The sequence below is a fragment of the Electrophorus electricus genome, chromosome 15 (genome assembly GCF_013358815.1).
Source record: "Electrophorus electricus isolate fEleEle1 chromosome 15, fEleEle1.pri, whole genome shotgun sequence".
NCBI lineage: Eukaryota > Metazoa > Chordata > Actinopteri > Gymnotiformes > Gymnotidae > Electrophorus > Electrophorus electricus.
This window is the reverse complement of record NC_049549.1, coordinates 12,667,822-12,688,891: the sequence shown is the minus strand read 5'-3', so window position 1 is coordinate 12,688,891 and position 21,070 is coordinate 12,667,822. Positions and strand designations below refer to the sequence as shown.

The 21,070-nt window shown below is 37.9% G+C and overlaps 1 protein-coding gene across 2 annotated transcripts; it reads left to right on the top strand.

Moving 5' to 3' along the window:
• The first annotated feature begins 573 nt into the window (after positions 1–573).
• Positions 574–20,867, top strand: wdr62 (WD repeat domain 62). Of its 2 annotated transcripts, none has more exons than XM_027005776.2 (31): positions 574–1,226; positions 1,953–2,044; positions 2,170–2,232; positions 2,364–2,421; positions 2,889–3,059; positions 3,170–3,307; positions 4,887–5,069; positions 5,817–5,977; positions 6,532–6,721; positions 6,833–6,982; positions 7,087–7,247; positions 7,634–7,725; positions 8,247–8,372; positions 8,580–8,650; positions 8,772–8,893; positions 8,976–9,051; positions 9,487–9,598; positions 9,727–9,790; positions 10,494–10,619; positions 12,001–12,104; positions 12,736–12,797; positions 12,909–13,196; positions 13,279–13,430; positions 13,561–13,682; positions 13,936–14,058; positions 14,288–14,402; positions 15,189–15,279; positions 15,704–15,767; positions 17,273–17,929; positions 18,644–18,720; positions 20,319–20,867. In XM_027005776.2, exons 1-31 carry the CDS (start codon positions 1,074–1,076, stop codon positions 20,571–20,573), a joined length of 4,419 nt encoding a protein of 1,472 aa, XP_026861577.2. In that variant the 5' UTR covers positions 574–1,073; the 3' UTR covers positions 20,574–20,867. The 2 variants fall into 2 exon arrangements, with proteins under 2 accessions (XP_026861577.2, XP_026861576.2); XM_027005775.2 differs by having other exon boundaries at positions 11,971–12,104.
• The last annotated feature ends 203 nt before the right edge of the window (positions 20,868–21,070 follow it).

Genomic DNA, 21,070 nt, shown 5'->3' with positions numbered 1-21,070 from the left:
CCTATCGTTTCACTAGGCCAGGAAAGTCGAGTCATTCATGTAATTTACCAATAATTTTCTTGCTTTTTAAAAATAAAGATTCCGTTGAAAAATGACAAATTATGGCGAAAAAAAAAGAAAATGTCGGTTTAATGGAATATTTATGGACAATTTAAAGTAAATTCTGATGCCCCGTCATGTTTCCACTTTTACAGCTCAGTAGGGGGCGAAACGGTTTTTTAATTTAGTTGGTAAAGGCGAAGAAGAGCAGCAACAACGCTAACATTGCGGCTAACCATCGTTCACTTCCCCTAGCCACTTCTACTTGGGAGAGTCCATATTATAGGGTTGGAAGGTTGTCATTTTTGCATGAAACAACTTCGACTACAGGATAACGCGTTTCACTTTAGAAATATTGTTAATTATAAATTAGAAAATGTATACATTTTGATTCCAATTCATGCATCCTAGACGTGTAAAAATACCGTTATACGTTGGCGTATGCAAATACACCTATACCTCGCGTCATATTAACCGTCATGAAGGGAGAAATGAGCGAAGGGTTCTTATTTGTTGAATTGGAAACGGCCGTCTGTTTGAAACTGCATGCCGCCATATCGAATATCCTTGCACCGACTTGCTTTTCTGTTTTTTCTCCTTACGTCTGTTAATAATTGAAAGTGACATGAAATGAAGACGTCTTACGTTTTTTAGTTCAGTCGAGTTGGTTAAAATTATGGCAATTGACATATAACGCAATCTCGTGAGCAGCTTGATTATTTAGCCAGCGGTTAATTGTTTTCTAAGCACTCTTCTAGCTAGGTTAACTTATTTAACGTTAGTCTGATTTACAATAACTAAGCTAGCTAGATAGTTAACCTAATCAAATACTCTTATTAAGTCGCCGAAAGACATTTCTGTTAATTTTAACTTTTTTTCATTTTTTTTTTAGCTTGCAGCTGGTTTTCTTTCAGTTTAGAAATTTTCATCGAGGACTTTTAAGAGAGGTTTTGAAGTAGAATAACTTGGATAGAAAGACTTAGGTTACCTAACCTAGCTACATAACGGTTGGTTTGTTTTTACATGCACAAGCCATGGCGGAAGGAACTGCTCTTGGACCAGGGCTAAATCCAAGTTTTTTAACCTCTCGTGTCAAGAAAACAAAAAGCAGTAACGCTAATGTTTCTGTGTCGGCCAATGTGCGACGACAGAGTCGACAAAGCAACAAGAAGGACATTCACAGCCGGGTATGTGCTTGTGTATTGATTTATTCAGTCAATATGTTGTCTAGCTAACCTAACGCTATCTAGGTTACGTAGCAAAAGTTTGGGGCGGAGGAAGTTGGTCTGCTTTCTACGGAGTCAACGGTCTGTTGGTGATTGCTCTTCGTTTATCGGCAGGTTATTGGTCTTACCACCATTGGACCCTAGTGAAATGCGTTTTGTTGCCAGTGCCAGCTAGGGTGTTTCCCAAGCTAGTACGCGCCTGTTTGTTGACTCGCATCTGAAATCATAGCCTGTTATTTGATTGTCATAAACGCCACACAGCGTTATAAGCTTTATGATTTTACGAACACGAGGAAGCTGTTTCAAACATACAAAAAGTAACTCATAGTGATTGATTTGATTAGGTCGTGTTTATTTCACAAAGTCTATTAATACATAGTCATACCCGGTACAACTAGCAGTGAAATGCAAGAAACACTAAGGAAATTCAGTACTTTCAGTACTCAAATAAGCTAATTATTCTAAATTACTTTTATTAATGTGATTAACCAAAAAGTAATAGAAAATTAGTTAAATAAAATGGTAGTTAGCAAAATGATATGCTTAGAGAAATGCCTAGCTGGCTAAACTCTATGTAGGTAGGTAGCAATGCTAGCTATCTCTAAGAAATATTTTCTGAAATAAGAAACTTACTCAGAGTTGCTCTTCCTAACCCTGCTTTGCTGAAGCCTTATTATGTCCTTGCAGGTTGTTCTGGAGAAGGTATTTGGTATTACCACCTCCAGCAGCAGTGGTTTGGCCTGTGACCCCAACACAGAATTTGTTGCATACCCTGCAGGGTAGGATCACTCTCATGTGTGTGTGTGTGTGTGTATATATATATATATAAATATAAATCTTTTTTTTCCCACTCCAATATTGGGTTATTGTATTTAATGTGATTTATTCTTGCTAACTGTTGCAGGTGTGTTGTTGTGCTCCTCAATCCAAAGAAAAACAAGCAAAGTCACATCTTTAATACATCAAGGTACATGACCTTGTAATTAAGTTAAATAAGCATTATTGCTCTAAAGCCCACTTCTGTTTTAATGTTTTTATTGTTTTCAAAAGAGTAAGTGAAGCAAATTCACTAAGTCTTATCTTTGTTTTATTACTTAGGAAAACTTTCAGTGCCTTGGCGTTCTCCCAGAATGGAAAATATTTGGTCACCGGTGAGGTAAGTGACTGGAAATGTTTCAGAAATGTAAAAAAACATTTTTGTATGATTTCTCCTTAATTCTTTCAGTACTATGCACTTAAACACATTTTAAAGATCTGTTATATTTCAGTACTGCACTAACAATTTTACCTGGTGTCTATGAAAGAAAAATGTCTGTGCAGTAAGTGACTGTACGAGTGAGTGAGATGACAGTGGTTTGTGGTATTTATAATTCTGTATGTGGCATATTCAAGCTGTTTGGGTTGTCATGACAATAGGATGTCTGTCCCAGTTTCTCAGTTCTATAAATCATCAAATGCTTCATTAAGTTGTTAACTGTCCTTTACATTTTATAATACAATAATTTTAACTTTTTTTAACTATTATTAAGCAGGTCTTCATATACTTTGCTTCTAAGATGGTCTTTTTAAAGTATTTCTGTCTTGGCTGTCTGAAATGTAACCTGTATCCCTATTTCTGGCTAGAGTGGGCACAAGCCCTGTGTGAGAGTATGGGATGTGGCAGAGCGGACTCAGGTGGCAGAGGTCCAGTGTCACAAGTATGGAGTGGCCTGCGTCGCGTTTTCAAACAACAGCAGCTACATTGTGTCTGTTGGATACCAGCATGATAGGACTGTCAGTGTCTGGGACTGGAAGGTGATTTTAGAGAGCATTTCAGAACTGGTTATCTCTTGCCAATATACACTTTGTGGGCTAAGCAGTAAACGCAGTCTTCTGATTTATATAACTACTTCTCTTCATTTCAGAGAGGCACTGTTATTGCATCCAACAAAGTGTCTAGTCGAGTCCTGGCTGTCTCCTTCTCCGAGGACAGTAGTTACTTTGTCACAGCAGGAAACAGACATGTCAAGTTTTGGTACTTGGATGCCTCGAAGGAGAGAAGGGTAAGAGATAAGATCAGAACTACAGACCTACACTTTAATTCATTGCTTTTATTGCTCAGTAATTGTACAACAGCACAAACCTTGCTTCTAATCTCTTGTCTTGGCTCACATCCTTTCTGAATGTCTACAATTGTTAAAGAAGGTTTGTTGTGTGTGTGTGTGTGTGTGTGTGTGTGTGTGTGTGTGAAACAGTTAACGTGCTCACAGTTCCCATTGTGTTGCTAATTTAATCATGTTATCATACTAGCTTATTATGTGCACATCTAAAGTTTTCATAACGCACAATTTAACCCCAGCATTTCTATACCCATTAGCCTTCTGTGATATGATAATTTGCTAGTTCTTACCATGGCAGTGTAAGATAATGCATCTCTTGATGTTGACTCTGATTACATTGCATTCTTATTTGGGCAGGCTTGTTCTTTGTAAATGATAAATGCATGGAATTTCCTTTTAATTTTCCATGTTAATATTAAATTTGTGTTGTCATTTTTACAAAGTTGGTTAAAATAATATAACTTTTCAAAAATGCGCTGCAACCTTGTGACCTTGCTTGTGTGAAGTGAATGGCGGAAAGAACTTGACACACAATTCTCAGGAAAATCCAGAGAAATGTCAGAGAAATGGTGGAAATGCTAAAAAGGCTGTAGGAAAATTCACTGCATTTGCAGTTGTGAATAAGTTTTTGTGTATTTAGTTTGTATGTTGAGTATAATGCCATTTTTTTCTATTTACTGTGGCTGTTAGGCTGTTAATATTATACAAGTTTATTTTAATTCTGATATTGTAATATTGTACTTTGAGTCCTTTTCAATGTTTTGTTTTAAAACGTGTATTGGGTATAACTGAATAATAATAATATTAATAATAATAATAATAATAATGAACTCGTTCAAGATTGTATTGATCTTAAGAAACATACCAACAGTGCCACTCCATGGCATTAGGTTTTATTTTTTTGTCTGTCAGTTTCTTCTTTTAATCTTTTGTTCTGAATGAATAAATCATTAATAATGAATATTTTTAATGGCAAAATCTAAATAGCACAAACCTAGTACTCGTACAAAGAAATTCTGGTGATCACTACATTTCCAACTAAATTTTGTCTGCTTATATAAGAGCTAGTCTGAAAGAGTTCTCCAAAGGCCTAATGTATATCACCCTTAAACAAGATTTCAGTGTATCCAGGCTAACATTTTGGAGCAATATTGCATAAACCACTGATTGCTGACCTTTTAACTAATTAGAATACATTTTTTCCTGTTATAATAGTACTTTATAGACATTGAGTTGCAATCTTAAACTCTGAACATGTACATGTTGACTTGCATGCTCGATCATTTATTATAATTTCATTCAGATAAGCCACCAATAGTTTCTTTTTATTTCAAGCTTTTGTCATGTACACAAATTTATATTTAATTTGTTACATAACATGTTACATGAGTGCATGTAAGATTTCACGATATTCTGTGGTTCATTTCCATTAAGCTTATAAATGGATAGTAGCTGCTGAAAAAGACTGCATTTTGTGTTTCATGAAACAGAAGCTTTATAGTTGACAGGTTTGCTCTTTCAGGTGAACAGTACGGTACCCCTTATTGGCCGATCGGGGTTGTTAGGAGAACATCAAAACAGTGAATTCTGTGATTTGGCATGTGGGTGTGGAACCATGGCAAGCAGCACCTACTGTATTACTCATGCAGGCCTGCTGTGCCAGTTCAACAGCAACAGGCAGCTGGATTTGTGGGTGGACCTTAAAGTAAGTAACATTTGCCCATATAGAGAACAGCCATCTTGAACTATGTGGTGGTCTCAGAAAACATTAGCAACATAACCCATTAGTTTGGATGTCAGTTATAGGTAAATGCAGTCTTGATAGCTAATTTTGGTGTATTATTTTGACTTTGAAAATGAAATGCATTGTCAGTTAGTGTATTGATTTCAGTGAATATTAATTTATCCAAAACATTTACATTGGCCCAATATGCATAACATGAAACAATCTATGGTGGTGTGATTTTTTTAAAAATATTAAGAAACGTGTTAAATTTAGATGTTTGATATTTTGGGATACTTTTGTTTTCAGATGTTGTGCAGGGCTGCACTAGGGCTGCACAATATGTCCTGATTATTTCTATATATGTCAACACCAGTGACATGGTTCAAAATATGGTATGCATGCTGAATGTTTATATGGAGATTTATCAATTACATTATGATTTTGAATTGCTGTCACTAAACACAAATTCAGGAACATTAGTGTTTGGTCATTGTGACAACACACGATGACAACTGTGATAAGCTGGCATGCTTATTTGCATTTGCAGTCCGTTAGAGATCACTTTGCAGCTTATTACTACTATTAGGATTGTTATGCAGCCCTAGTGTGTGTTAGTTGTAGGCTCCCCAACTCTCAATAAAAAAAGTAAAAAAATGACAGTCTGTGGAAAGATTCTGCTTGTAAAATGTTTATACCCATGTTGATGTTGTAATGTGTATATTGCAGACGTGCTCGGCGAGATGTTTGTCAGTGAGTGATGCATTTGTTTTCTGTGGCTGTGCTGATGGCACAGTGCGGGTGTTTAGCCCCCAAAACTTGCACTACATCACCACTCTGCACAGACCCCACTGTCTGGGAGTGGATGTCTCCCAGGGAATACAGGCTGAGTAAGAACTTTGTCACATTAATTGCCTAATAGCTGCTTCTACATGTTTTTATCTTGTACAATCTGGAATGGCTTCTGCAGTTGCATAACTTTGAAATAAAGTGTATATTAACATAAATGTTTAAGCAAATTGGTATAAATTGTATTTTTACATTTCCCTGTTGATTTAGCTGGTATTTTTCTGTTCAGTTCTGTACAGAGGTACATTTGTAAAGTATTAAATGCAGTTGCAGTTTAGCCCATGGATAAAAAAAAAAAAAAAAAAAAAAATCTATAAAATGAAATGCTTTCATTTTTATAAATGGTTCAAAACCCAACTGTTACAATTCATGTTATTCATTGGTATAGTTGCCCTAGCTGTTGATGCATTAGTATTACACTACCACTTATCATTTTTTGATGCTCACTGGGACCACTACACTAGACTAGAGTCAGCATCACATAGTTAGGAATTTACTAGATAAATTTAAGAAAGTGTGAATGATGCTTCTTATGAACACAATAAGTCAAGTTTTATTCCCCAATCACAGATCTGTTCTCATTTCTCTTGTATAGGCACCTGACCCAAGCACATCCAGAAGCTCAGTATCCAGATACCCTTGCCCTTACATATGACCCTGTGACTGGCCACTTAACCTGTGTATATAACGACCACAGCGTGTATGTGTGGGATGTGCGTGATGTAAAGAATGTAGGGCGGGTCTTTTCTGCCCTCTACCACAGCTCCTGTGTCTGGAGTGTTGAGGTTTCTCCCTTTTCTTATTTTTGAAATATTTACTAAGAATGAAATGAAGATTGTTGTAATGCACCTTTGTCAAAAGAATCTAAATATCTGACAAATATTTCACACTGTAAGACCTACCCAGAGTTGGAAGATTCAGCTGCAGCTTTGCTGCCTGGCTCTTTTCTTACTTGTTCATCGGACAACACCATTCGCCTTTGGAGCACTGATTCCCAGCACAGGCACTGCCAAGGTGCTGACCATCACCACAACGTCTACAGTCAGGTAAATGCATCATGGGACAACAGTCCATTCCCTAACAAGTTGCACAGATGATGAAGTTCGATCTTTGTCTTTTTGTGTGTGTGTGTGTGTGTGTGTGTGTAAAGGAATTGATGAGGATTGTGTATGTGGATGAGGACACTCGCCACCTCAAGGCCGTTCCAGAGAGAGGAGAGGGCAGCCAAGATGGCAAATTTGGTATCCGAGTCCTGGGAATTAGTCCAGATGGCCAGCACCTGGCTGCTGGAGATCGCAGTGGGAACTTGCGGTACGACACACACACCCAAGCTCCTTCTCTGCCACTTCCAAGTAATGTTTCCACTGTGATTTAATCCTAATGCAGGAATGTAATTTCAGTGTACTTAATCCATTATTCTGAGCTAAAATTAAATTTGTGCTATTTGGGTAACAGTTCAGGCTAAATTGAATATCTGAGCATGTTTGTCCTCACAATCTGGTAATTGCAGTCATGAAATTTGTAATAATTGTAGTTTGTAATGTTTTTTTTTTTTTTTTTTTTTTTTTTTTTTTTTTTTTTTTTTTTTTTACAGTTGGTTTGGTATGGTTTTTACAGATTTTAATTACGTGGACTCAGACTTTGAAAGCTGGTATAGCTAGTTTAATGAGTTTCACTTTTTTCATCTCATTGCTTAGGATATTTGGACTTCAGTTCATGGATGAGCTGCTGAAGATAGAGGCGCATGACTCTGAGGTCCTATGTCTAGCCTTCTCTCCCATTGAGACTAGTAAGGGAGTCTTGTGTATAGTTCAAAGAAATATATTTCACAATAAAGCTTGTTGGTTTTATAAATCAGAGGTTTATCAGTTTTGAAGACATCTTGGAGTTCTTGACTCACCTCTCCAAAGTTGTGATATTGACTGCCTGAGGAACAGAGATTTGGATGTTTTGCACTTGAGAGCATTCAAGTAAAAAAACTAAACAAAACACTACATTAAAAGTGAAAATTAACATGTAAAACCATTTTGGTTGCTTTTGAATGTGGATGGTTATGCTATCTTTTTGTTGTAATTAAGGGTACTTTTTTTGCATGTTCCAGCCAAGACATAAGAAACCTAGAACTACATTATATCCATTTGTGTTTAAAAGGTATTTTTCATATTCAGTGAAGATGCGACCAAACCTGACTTTACAGACTATTAGAACGTTTTGTGATGCAAATGAGTTTTTTTGTGTAACCAAATCTCCTGTTACTGTTTATTTCTGTATATTTTTTTATTCACAAAGCACATTAATCTTTTCTTTCAGATCTGTGTCTGCTCGCCTCAGCCAGTCGTGATCGACTCATTCACATTTTCAACATGGAGAATAACTACAGCCTCACACAGACTGTTTATGATCACTCAGCATCTGTCACTGCCATGCAGTTTACTGGTGGGTTTGAGAAAAATGTTTTTGCTCTGTTCTACATTTGCTTAGTGATTAGTCAACACCGGTATGTTGACTGGATGTAAATGCCGTGTGTTGGTTTGTAGAGCGTCCTTGAGTTTTGAGAAAGGCACTTTATAAGTGTAACAGCATTCATTCTGAATTGCTACTACTAGGGTGCTATATTAAGAATGTTTGTTTGTTCTCTTGTAGTTGTGGGTCCAAAAGTGTGCATGGTGAGCTGTGGTGCTGACAAGAGTATCTACTTCCGTTCGGCCGAACAGGTTAGTGTGCCAAGCTTGTTATCTTGATGCGGGCCTTGTCACAATTGCCATGCAACTTGTTATCTTGCTTCTTTCTGATTTTGCGGGTCTATAAATGGGCACGTTGGCTGTGTGATTGCAGTCCTCTGATGGCCTAACTTTCTCACGGTCGCATCATGTGGTGGAAAAAAGCACATTATATGACATGGACCTGGACGCCACACGCACACACACTGTCATCGCTTGCCAAGACCGGAACATCAGGTAATATTTGTATGATGGACATACAGAGAGGGGATAAAAAGGATACATTTTATTTATTTCTAGTGATCTGTCTGTTTCTTAGAGTGTACAATGTGAAGAGTGGCAAGATGGAAAAATGCTTTAAGGGATCTGTGACTGATGATGGCACGTTGCTCAAGGTGTGTCTTTTTTGGGGAGGAGTTGTGTGTGAATAACACTGCTCATTAATCAGTGTATGTCCTGATTTCCGATGTAATCATATTGTTAGTCATTCTCTGAGCAGTCCAATCAGTCTAAATGTTTTTTGTTGTTTTAAGCCTGTTTTGGCACTACTTAACCTAAGATCTTGTCTTGGTTATTGTTATGCCAAGTGATCTAATAATACATCGACCACACATTGAAAATAAAATGCAGAAAAATTGTAGAATAAAAACTTGCATGTAAAAATGTCTGTTACATCCATACATTAAATTGCTGAGACAATCACTTGCTTAGAATCTTTGGAAATAAGTTTGTCTAATAGAAATTCCTGAATTGGCAGAATACTTACTCATTTATACATTCACACCTTCATACATTTGTTCATTCTTTTCGATAATTTCCCCTATTCCCAGGTTCTGCTGGATCCTTCCGGAATGTTCTTGGCCACTAGCTGCTCAGACAAGAACATCTGTATTTTTGATTATGAGTCTGGGGAGTGTGTGGCAGTATTATTTGGGCACTCTGGTAACTTTTTCTTGTTTTTGCTTCATGCACCTTAACTTATTTTTGACCAGAAGTTTCCAGAATGTTTTTAAAATTTTTAAAATCATTTATTTTTTAAAAATTGTCTTCCTTTTGTCCCCCCCTTTTAGAAATTGTGACTGGTATGAAGTTCAGTCCAGACTGCAGACACTTGATCACTGTGTGTGGGGACAGGTATATGTGATCATCAGTCTTTCCCTCCTTCACTTGCCCACTCTCTCCCTCCACTTGTAAATGACGATTTAAACAGTCCCCGCTTCAAATGCCTCAGAAATGAACATGCATGTTGCACTATATTGACTGTATCTTGAATAAATCTTTCTTTCTTTGCTTATTCCTACTTTTGACAACTGCCTCTGCATTGTGGTATGTTTTCAGGTTGTCTGTAATGTTGTGGCTCTTAATCATCACACTTTTCTCTTTCTGTTCCACTTCACTTAAACCATTTGCACATCAGCATTTTGTAATTGCCAAATCTCAGTCAAATATCCTGCCTTTATCTGCCATGGCCAAATCAGCTTGGTCATTAAGGCCTTTTTTCAGTTTATCTCCAAAATTTGGACACACATTATGATTAGTCACATGGAACGTTTAAGTTGAGCATTTTGCCAGACAAGCTGCAAATTAAATGTTTTAAAATTTCCAGTTGTGTTGGACAAGACCAGCCCTACCATATAAATAATTAATTATTTTATGAGCTATATTTCAAGTGAAATGCCTTTAATCTAAGATTCATTTTATCCATTTAGTGCATGTGAAATTTAATATTTTGAATGTAACAATTAAGCAATGTGGAATTTGTATGTGTGGTTCTAACTTGTGTGGTTCTAACTTGTGTGTTTGTGTGGGTGCTGATGTGTGTATGTGGGTGTTTTAGCTGTGTGTTTGTGTGGCGTCTGTGTTCTCAGATGACCAACTCCATGAGGAAGAGATTGGCAGAGAGAAAAAGGAAAGCAGGTCTTGGGAACATGACCAGACTTGCTTCCAAGCAGCAAGCCACGAGGTACAACTACTGTACCATCTGCTATTGCAGGCATTCTCTAAATTGTTACCTGTTGAAGCATTATGGCACTTTTAAAATTCAAAGAATCAGCGGTAAGAAATGAGTATAGGTATTCAGATATGATGATATAATCTTGTTAGAACCTGTTATTAGAATTTTGTCTTGTATTTAAACAGATCACGTGCATACTTGACTCAGTAGTGTCTAGATTACTTCTGAAATTATCACAAATTACTAAAACCTCACTAATTAACGTGTCACTCAGCCCGGGCTTTGTCAAGCTTACCTTTGCACTTTCTATGATTTCTTCTCTCTACAATTTTAGAAAGTTGGAATGGTCAGCTTTGGACTTACTTTTATTCCTACATTAAAAAAAAAAAAAAAAATGTTTTCAGTGCTGGCTAAAGAGGTCTGTGGCCAACTTGTCTCAGATTGTGGATGTGTGGATTTAATAGATGTTGGCATGAAATGAGATCTTCTGGAGCCTAAAAGGGTGTTCCTGCAATATTCTATTTAGGTCCTTTTACTATTCTTCATTTGTTTACAGCCTTTTGGACTGGTTCACCAGATTAATTTAGTATAAATGATTTGTTTTTAGAAAATAACCACCAAAGGGACAACTTGTTGGTTTCCTTCTGCTTTGCAATGAGGAGCAGAGTTTGCATTAGACTATTTGTCCGACATTTTGACAGACTGGCCTGTACAAATTCTGCCAATCTATTATAACCCACCATTTAAAATTTTTTTTTTTTTAAATAAGACATTTAATTTTCATACTTTAGTTTCCTTTTTGTAATGATGAATATGCATAAGCTTATAGATAATAATGAATATACATAACCTTATGCATTTATAAGGACAGGATGAAATGAACAGATAAACCACCCTCAATGTAGATGAATGATTTATTTATTTTTCCCTGCACTGACAGCGGAGACCACCAAGGTGGCCCTTGTGCCTAAATAAGCACATGTGAACAGGTACATAATTTCATGACGTTATGGTAGCACACTTTTCTTTTGCAACGGGGTCATATATGCGGGATCAAAGACATAACTAAACAATAGCTAATTAATATGGACACACCACGCAACACCAGCTGGACAGGTGTATTAATTATTTGGTTATGGTAAACCACCCAGTGTGTTGTAATCTGTCAAAGTGACGGACAGCTTTCATTTATTTTTTATTTTTGTTAAAAATCTTCAGTCAATGATGGAAAATATTTGGATAATGTGACCTCAGGTGAGACCAAAAAAGATCCAGATCAATTAGTACAATTATGCATGTTAAATTGCTTCTTAAATGTGCCAATATATTAGGGACTTCATATTTTTGTCTTGCTCTCTAGAAGAGAGACTTACATTGCTGTACCTTGCAGCGTGTTGTCTCAGACTCAGGAGGGAGATCCAAACATAATGGCAGAGGCAAAGGAGGACATCGAAGATGACCCCAGCACCCCAGCCAGGGTGGACACCACTATAGGTGAGTGGATGTAAAGTTTGTGCTGAGGCCAGCACTGCAATTTGGACAGTGTATATTTGAATAGACGCAAAGCATGTATTACAGCAGTTCTAAAATGACATATTTGGATTCATGCAGTAGATCATGTACAGTGTTCTGAAGGCTTCATCTGTTGAATATCAAATGTATAGTGACCTTTTAAGACCAGGCATCTCCTGAAAATGCCAAGGTGATGGTAAGGATACTTTGATATACTGGAATTTGCTTCCTAGGAGCAGAAGTTTTCAAAATTCACATATTTTCTCAAATACAACAAAAGGTGATTTTGCAGACACATGAAATTCTGAGCAAGTCTACTTAACACTACTAACGTTTCCTCTTATGTGAGCATGTACTTGCGGAACATAATTGCCTTATGTGTAATGCATTAAAAAAACAACTGAAGAAGGGCCTGAAATATTTGTATGACTTAATTGTGAATCTTAACCTTACACCAAAGAAGCCTCATGATTTTGTTTTGTAATAAATCTTTTTTTTTTCAGTTATTTATCTTTTAATTCCTCTTAGGCAGACTTCACACACGCATATATAAAATGTGCTATATGAAATCAGTAAGAGGTGCTTTGATTAATCAGGTGTGTGTTGATTTTAGAGAGCCTGGACCTCATGATGCCTCAGACCAATGGCCGCCTACCCATGTGGGCTCGCAGACTGGTTTGTACTTAGGAACCAGACCTTAAACCTATAAACTTATATGCATGAAACATTGACCAGGTTTACCTCTTTCCTGTATTTTATCTGGGTCACTTTGTGTCACGTATGTAGGGTGCTGGAGCTGTTAACAATGTGGATCCTACCAGACCTAAAGGCACCCAGTACCAGCCACAGGGGCGCTGGGCTGTGCATGCAGATCCATTAGCTATTCGTTCAGTGTTGGAGACCAGGAGCCTACAGCTCCCCCTCTCTCATACACCCAGCAGAGCAGAGGGGGATGACGATGAGTGCGAAGAAGAGAAGGAAGGGCAAGATGTGGATTTTCACCCTCAGAGCCTAGACAGTCTTCTAGGTGAAGAGGGTGATGATGCAGAAGAGGTTGTGGAGAGGGTTTCCAATGTAAGAGGAAAAAGTGTGTGTGTGTGTTGTGAGAAACTATTTGAGACATTTGTCACAGATGCCATGTTTTTGTTTACACTAGATGTCCGAACGATTTAGTTCCATGCTTCAAGAGACAGAGCTGCAGTTGCTGGAGAGTGAGAATCATTTCAACCCATTGATTAGCTCCTCAGAGAACAATGACTACATCCTGTACCCAGCCAACAGTGCTACTCTGTCCGCTACTGCAGAGGGGTAGGTCTTGTTTGATTTGAATAATTGCCTCAGTGCAGGACTGATTAGATTAGATATAATCTTGGACCTAATATAGACCCCATCCCCAAACCTGTTCTGAGTGAATGACCAACTGCATTTATTTCTGTAGGGAATTTGATGTGAAGGGGCTATGTGAGGACATTGAAACTGATCCAGAATTAGAGGAACTGAGTCCAGACAGTGCCTGCTCAGCTGAGAGTGACCAGGTGCACAGTGACCAGGCCCATGACCGTGAGTTGCAAGAACTGCATATCTTATTCTTAGACATGATACTACAACAGATGGAATGGCTTTTGAGTTTGTTGTGATAAATTTAAACCGCTTTATTTAAAGTTTGCCTGATTATACCCCACTTAATGACATTTAACCAAAGGCCTGTGTAAAGCGGGGCCTTCTTTGCAGCTTTTTGTAGATGGCACTGTATTAAACTATATATACACCCTCCTATATGCAATCACTTATGTAAATATGTCATACCTTTCAGAGGATACTGACTCACTCAGTCAGGGCAGCTCCGTGGGCAGTTCGGGAGTAGAGGAAGAGGATAACGAAGAGCCTGCCACGCTGCTGCGACAACACTTTGACACACTTGCTGTGGCCACTAATGGTTCAACATGTCTTTTGCTTTATCATTGATGTTTTCAAGAGTAATTGCTCTGCTGTCAAAATGTTACCTCAACTATTACTGAGGTAAACACTGATTAATAAGGCAATTTATCGTAAAGAATACTTCATACTTCAGTACTTCATGGAAATAACTTCTACTGCATCTAGAGCCTATATGTCAGAAAGCCCTGTACTCCTTTTCATTACTCTTTTTATTGTTACTCTCTCAGAAAAGTTTGACACAGACCTGCACAGCTTGCAGCAGCCTACCAATGAGAGCAACTTCCTCAACCCTCGACTGAGTCTTTCTACCCGCTTCCTCTCCCGCTTCCAGAACCGCATTCGGTCAGTCCACACCAAGCACATACACCCTTATTATATATTTTATGTCTATATATAAATATACTCGCAGGCCTCTTTATTAGGAACACTGTACCATACTAATACTGGATAAGAACCCCATTTGCCTTCAGAACAGCATTAGTTATTTCTGGCATGAATTCCACAGACTTTTTTTGGGGGGGGGGTTTGGGTTTATGTTCACATGGCTGCATGATGGAGTCGCTGCAGTTTTTTTTTTTTTTTTTTTTTATCTGCACATTTGCCCTGAAAAATGTGCTATACAGAATTCAGATCAGGAGACTGTGGAGACCAGTAAAGTACACCGAGCTCTTGATCATTTACAGTTGTTGTCAAAATGAGTTTGATATGATTTGTGCTTTATGAATGAAGCTGCAGGATAGTCTTGTGCTGCTGCCACATGATTGGCTGATTTGGATAATTGCACAAATGTTTGCACGCACACACACACATTTACAAATCTAAATTATCAAAAGAAGCCATGAAGCATAGAGGTACATTAACAGTTGCTCCTGGGTTAACTCTTAAGTTTACGTGCAGAAGGAATTGTATACATTAATATTACATGTTTTATGATCTTACGTTATTGTTGTTTCGAAAATCTCTGTTGACTCGTAAAATAATAGCCTGGAGGTGGCATTAATTTTTAGTAGGGCTTTAAGCAGTGGTGTTTCTCATTCATCAATTCAATTCAGAGCCAAGAGCATTTTGTAATCATCAGAGAATTAAAGGTAACATGAGATGATGTAATAAATTTTCTCACTCCTGCAGTGGTACAGGCGTTGGAAGTGGTGCTGCGTTTCGGCCTTCGACTTGCCTGCCTGCTATTCCAGATGAGTCCAGCAGCAGTTTAAGACCAGAGGTATTCTATATAAACACAAGTAGGAACCTAGGCCACAAATGTCAGCTATTAAACTCCATTCCATTTAATGTCCATGGTTTTCTTATGTTGGCAAACATTACAGGAGTTAATTAAATAATCTATGCCATATTCTTTTGTTCGATGTTGGCGGTGACATGCTGGTCAAGAATACCATTTTCTTATAGTTTTCCCCCGTATTAAGAAAACAGTGGTTTAAGTTGATTGTAATTTCTTTTGAATCTGTGGGCAAAGTGTCATACAGATGCATTGATAACAGTCAGTGTTATAAAAAGGTGGCTGACCAAAAATACTAGCATATGGTCATGTTTTAAATGGATAATCAGAAATGTTATTGTAAAGGTGAATGCTCTTCTTCACCTGTTGCTCTTGGTTTCCTGTGGTTAATTGCATGCTGCTCTCCAAGACCTGCCAAATGCCAAATGCTCCACATGCCAAAAGAACAGATCAGAAGAAAAAACTAAAAAACGGTAAGTTTCAGATATGATTGTCCTGGTTTAGGATTTTGAAGGATATTTTTTGATGGTGCAGTAGCATTAGCAAATAACTACACACAACTTTATTAATTTAAATTTACAATGACTGCCTTTGACTGCTGTTAAATAATAGTGGCATTTTGGTTAAGAGCTGATTTAATTATAATCGTTTTAGCAATCAAGAAATGCATCTCATTATCTGATGTGAAATTTCACCACAGTGTCCCTTGTAGAAATGTTCATGGAGGTGTGTGTGTAAGTGGGTGTCTGTGTATAGGTGTAGGGTATCTCTGAGAATGAGAGAGAGATTTCTATGAATATCCTCAAAAATAAATGACTGGTGGGCAATAAAATGTTTTCACGTGGGTTATTAAATACAGTTGTGTCTGCATGCTTTTAAAGGCCCTTCCCAGTTATAAAATAAATATTTTAATAAATATTCCTCAAAGAATATTATGTATTCCAGTTACCTTCCATTTTCCCCCCTCAAAGTTTAGATTAAAATGATGTTTTGAAAATGGTTTTCTCTGTCGCCTTTTACCATTCTGCGGTATGGGTGTGAACGCCATTGGATTGATTCACAGCCTCAGTGTCAGACATGACCACCTAGTTAGTCAGTATGGATCAAGCTGGAAATCGAATCGCATCAGTGCGTGTCTAAACCTGAACAGGTGAAAGGATGTTGGGGGGCTCAGTCAACAGCAGAATCCATGCTGTTTAAATAGAGGCTAATCAAATTCTCTGATTAAATCAGAGGACACAACAATTAATATTTTAAGAGCGTATTTAGAGCAGTATCATCTGCATTTTTTTTTATTTTTTATTTTTTTTAAACATATTGATCATTTTTAAAGCTATTAACTAATGATGGCTAGTGGTAGCTATCTAATCTATCGTATATTCATCTGGTTAACTGGGCCTAACTGGGCCTAGCTGAGTTAAATAACATAAAATTAGCCAACACTATCCTGCACATTTTGTTGTATTCTCATTACGTGCTACATTGTTGAATAAAGTGTCGAATGAAAACGATGACCGTTAAGTTGGTAAGGCTTTATTTTTAATCATCATCCATATTGCCTCCCATTAGCTTAAGGTCAGGAAAGCTGTTGCTTTAAGCTTTAGTCGGCTGGCAAATCCAGAGCTCTAAGCCCAATTTTCAAATGACTGTAATCTATTCATTATGTATGTAATTCCTAAAGAGCAGTTAGGGTGCCATATACCAAAAAAAAAGGAGAAAAAAAGGTTATTCTTTGCACACTACACTGCCCAATAAATGTTGAACTGAAGCAGAAGTATGAAGATGATCACATACTTCCTGCTGATATAACATTTTCAGTAAGGAGGAAAAATGACTGTGCAGGGCCTTTAACATATTCCAGGGGGTTTCAGTTTTTCCTCTTGGTTTCTGTATGTTTATGGTTGATGTCAGAAGATGTATGACATGATCCACTGAGAAACACCTGGAGCTTAAATGTCAGTGTTCTGTCATTTTTCAGATACGACAGACAATGCAGTGATTTCTGCAAGGTCCTCTTGCCAAAGTAACACGAGTCCTCCTGCCGGAACCTACACCACAACTAGCTTCGCGGAAGATGATCTCAGTGTGTGTCCAACACAGGAGCATCCTGATGGAACTAAGGAACTCTGGAAAGCTACATCATCTAACCAGTACCTTAGTGAGACTGTACAATGTAAGAAAAACATCCCATGTCCACATCCTCTTTCCATAGAGGCACTTTCTTCAGGGCCTGCAAAACCAGCACCTTCTCAGACAGCTTCTGCCCCGGGTAATCACAGTGCTCGGGCAACACTTCGCTTGGACCTGCCCACACCTTGCACCACCAGCATGTCACATGCTTCCCTCAAGTACCTGAGAAGCCATGTAGAGCACATCAACCCTCCTTGTCAAATGACCTTGGTGAGTCCAACAGAGATGCGCTCACTAGGAAAGGAGAGTCGAATACGAATCAGACAAATTGAGGAAGGTATGACCCCCAAGTCATCCAGCAGGCTGTCAGCTGGGACAGTGATGGCTGAAGTGAAAGGCAGCCTCTTGGTAACACCAAGAAAGAGCTTGAGAAATTCTCAGACCTACACCGCAAGTTCATCCAAACCGGAGCCTACAAGTGAAGGACCAGTTCCTGGAGACACTGGTATTGTATTGTATACGCTTCTATCCGAAAAGTCTTACAATTATGACTGAATATAACTTGAGCAATGGAAGGTTAAGGACCTTGCTCAGGCACCCAACAGTGGCAAATTGCCAGTGGTGGGGCTTGAATTGGCAACCTTCTGATTACTAGTTGAGTACCTTAACCACTGAGCTTCCATTGCCTAGTACACATACACATGATTTTCTAGTGTAAACGTTTATATCACAGTTATTAAAATTACCAACCTCATCTGGGTACTACAGATGTATCAGCTTCTCTTAACCTAGCCAGTTAAATTAGTAAGGTATGATGACTATGTGGCTAATCAGTGTAAACAATTAACAGACTGATTTCAAAATCCAGCACTGAGTTTCAATTTGGATTTTGATACCTGTGGCTTCCTTAAGAGAGTCATCAAAAAGATACCATGGCAGATTTTTAAGGACAAAACAGATTACTGTATTGACCATCACAGTTATCCTAGTGTGCAAGTGCAGGCCCCCCCTTAAGATGTCCTTTATTATTAGAAAAACATTTTTTTTTCTTTGCCATGTCCACAGTAATTAGTGTAACTTTTATATAGTGAATATCTTATTCAGATTTTTTCTGGTTATGTTCTACTAAGAAGGTATTATTGTTTTTAAAATCACGTGCCAAGGCTGTTCAAGCTTATGAACAGAGCTATATCTCTTGGGGTCATGTGTTCTCTTTCAGATGAGATGCAGATGTGTAAGGAGATTGTGAATGAGCTGCAGCACACAATGCAAAGAGCAGCCAGCTTTTACATCAAGGTACCTTCAGCCCCTACATGCACCACACTTGCTGAACCATCTTACTGCTTTTTCTCTTATCATTTATTAGGGATGTGCAGTATGTCATTAATGTAAGAATGGCTTTCCGGTGCTGATATTGCAGAAGACTGCAATATGCAGATTAGCCCTTTAAACAAGTGCTTTTTTAAAAAACCTGTGAGTATTGTCCATTCTAAGACATTTTGATGAATGTTTTGATGAACAGTGACAATAGTAAATTTGTTTGCAGAGAATTAGGATTTGCAGAACTATCTATTGGAGACATAATCTATGATGTATAATAGACAACATGGGTAATGTTTTATAAAGCCAACACTCTTATGAATGATGGGGCGATGATGTGCAATGTCACTTAAGGCAAATTAATGAAACATGTCAGGCTGCAACTTTTTTGCTGCTTGACACAAAAGTCAAATTTGTGCACCCACTTTCATATCTACCAGTGACACTGTTTCTTCCCAAAATAATTTGTTTCCTCCATCTGGGATACACAGAATTTGTTGCTAGTTGTGATTTTGGCATGGTTTCTGCGTGCACTGCAAACCATAAAATCATTGTTGATCATCAATTAAAGCAGTCCCTCCCCAAATGGTCCTTCACCACAGTCTGAAATTGAGCGGTTTTGTTGCAAAAAGAAAATCAACATCAGATTTATGGAATTATTTTGGCTACAGAAAGGATGATGACCAAAACAGGTCAACAGTGTCTTCCAGTTGTTTGTCCCAACATGAGGCAACATGACTAATTGAGTATTTAAATCAGCAACAAAGAACTCTGTATGATGAGTTCAAAGCCAGATCTGGATGAGGTTCCAAATGACACAGAGAAATAACTGATGCATTAACTTTTCACCTCACAAAAGACATGGTACCTGGTTAACACACTTACAAAAGAGGTTTTTAAAACCATGATCCGGTCGCTTGATGATGAGTACCATCACGGATGTATTTTTCTCATGTTGCCACCCCAGAGTTGTAAGAGAAATGCAAGGCACAAGTTTAAATAGAGCTGTTGCAAATGGAGTGTTATACAGCTACAGAAGACTTGTGGTACTACATAATAGTTTAGAAACACAATGTAATAAATACCACAGCCTAATGATAGAGGTGTCATAATTCTTTACTTAATGATTAAATATGCTATGGTCATGAAAAATTGTCACCAAGTTGTTATTGTTTCCTCATGAAACTAGCAAAGCACATATATGGTTCCGTATGTGCTTTTATAGAACATTTCAATGCCTATATTAACTGACATTGGTTTAGAATTTTGTCAGCTAGCGCTATGGCTGTTTTAGTATTATTTGCTGCCATTGATTTTTCTCAGCAGAAATGGCTAAAAAAGACAAAAAAAATAAAACAGCTTTGTGGTATTAAACTAATGTGACAAAGTAATGACTTGATTTCAAAGATGATTCCATATTTACTTTGTCTTCCAACTTGTGGTTCTTATGGTAGCATGAAGACATGATTCATGTGTGCTGAAGAAAACTTCTAAGAATTACCATTGGTCTAAGCAAAAAAAGTATTACCCTTAATATATTGTATACATGCTTTTCTTTTTTCCTGTTCTTGTAGCTTCAGGCTGTCCATGAGCTGTCTGAGCAGCAGGTGCAGATGAAGAGCATTCTGCAGGAAGCCTTTACGGGGATGCTGCAGGAGCTGGGCTGCCTCTGCCCCCAGGAGCCATGCTGTGCTGCCCAGCAAGCTTCCCAGCCTCTTGAGGACTCTCCCGGGCGGCAGCTGAGGGATGACCGGGCAATGGCTCTTCTGGAAAAATACTCTGAGATGCTACTGTTGCGAATGGCTGAAAAGAAGATGGACTGCAGTTGATTGTCATATCCAAAGGACATCTTTTTTTCACGTTGTTTAACATCTTTAACACGCATGTTATTCAGTCACAATCACTCGTTCTGCTGTACATGGGGTGTGAGAGCTGTGTTGCACAAAATGTGTTTAATTTTGCACATTGTGTAAAGTGCAAATGTTGCAGACGTATGACTCATGCTATAATTTTTATCAGTGTTAGCTTTTCTTGGTAATTTTATACAAGAACTTGTAAATAATTGTTTACCCGTTTGCTTTTTTTTTAATGGTACACAATATTAAATAACTTCTCTGTGTATACAGGCATTCCTTTTTATCCACCAAAACTTTAAAATCAATCTGCTGACATTGCCAGACTTGCTCTGGTTGTCTGATATCTTATCATGTAGAGGTAAGCCTTTAAAGCGTTAATCCAATAAATCCATTGGCTGGCTGAAACTAGCAAAGCCCATAAATTGTTCCGTTCTCGTAAATCATCATAACCAAAATGGTTTGTAGGGCCG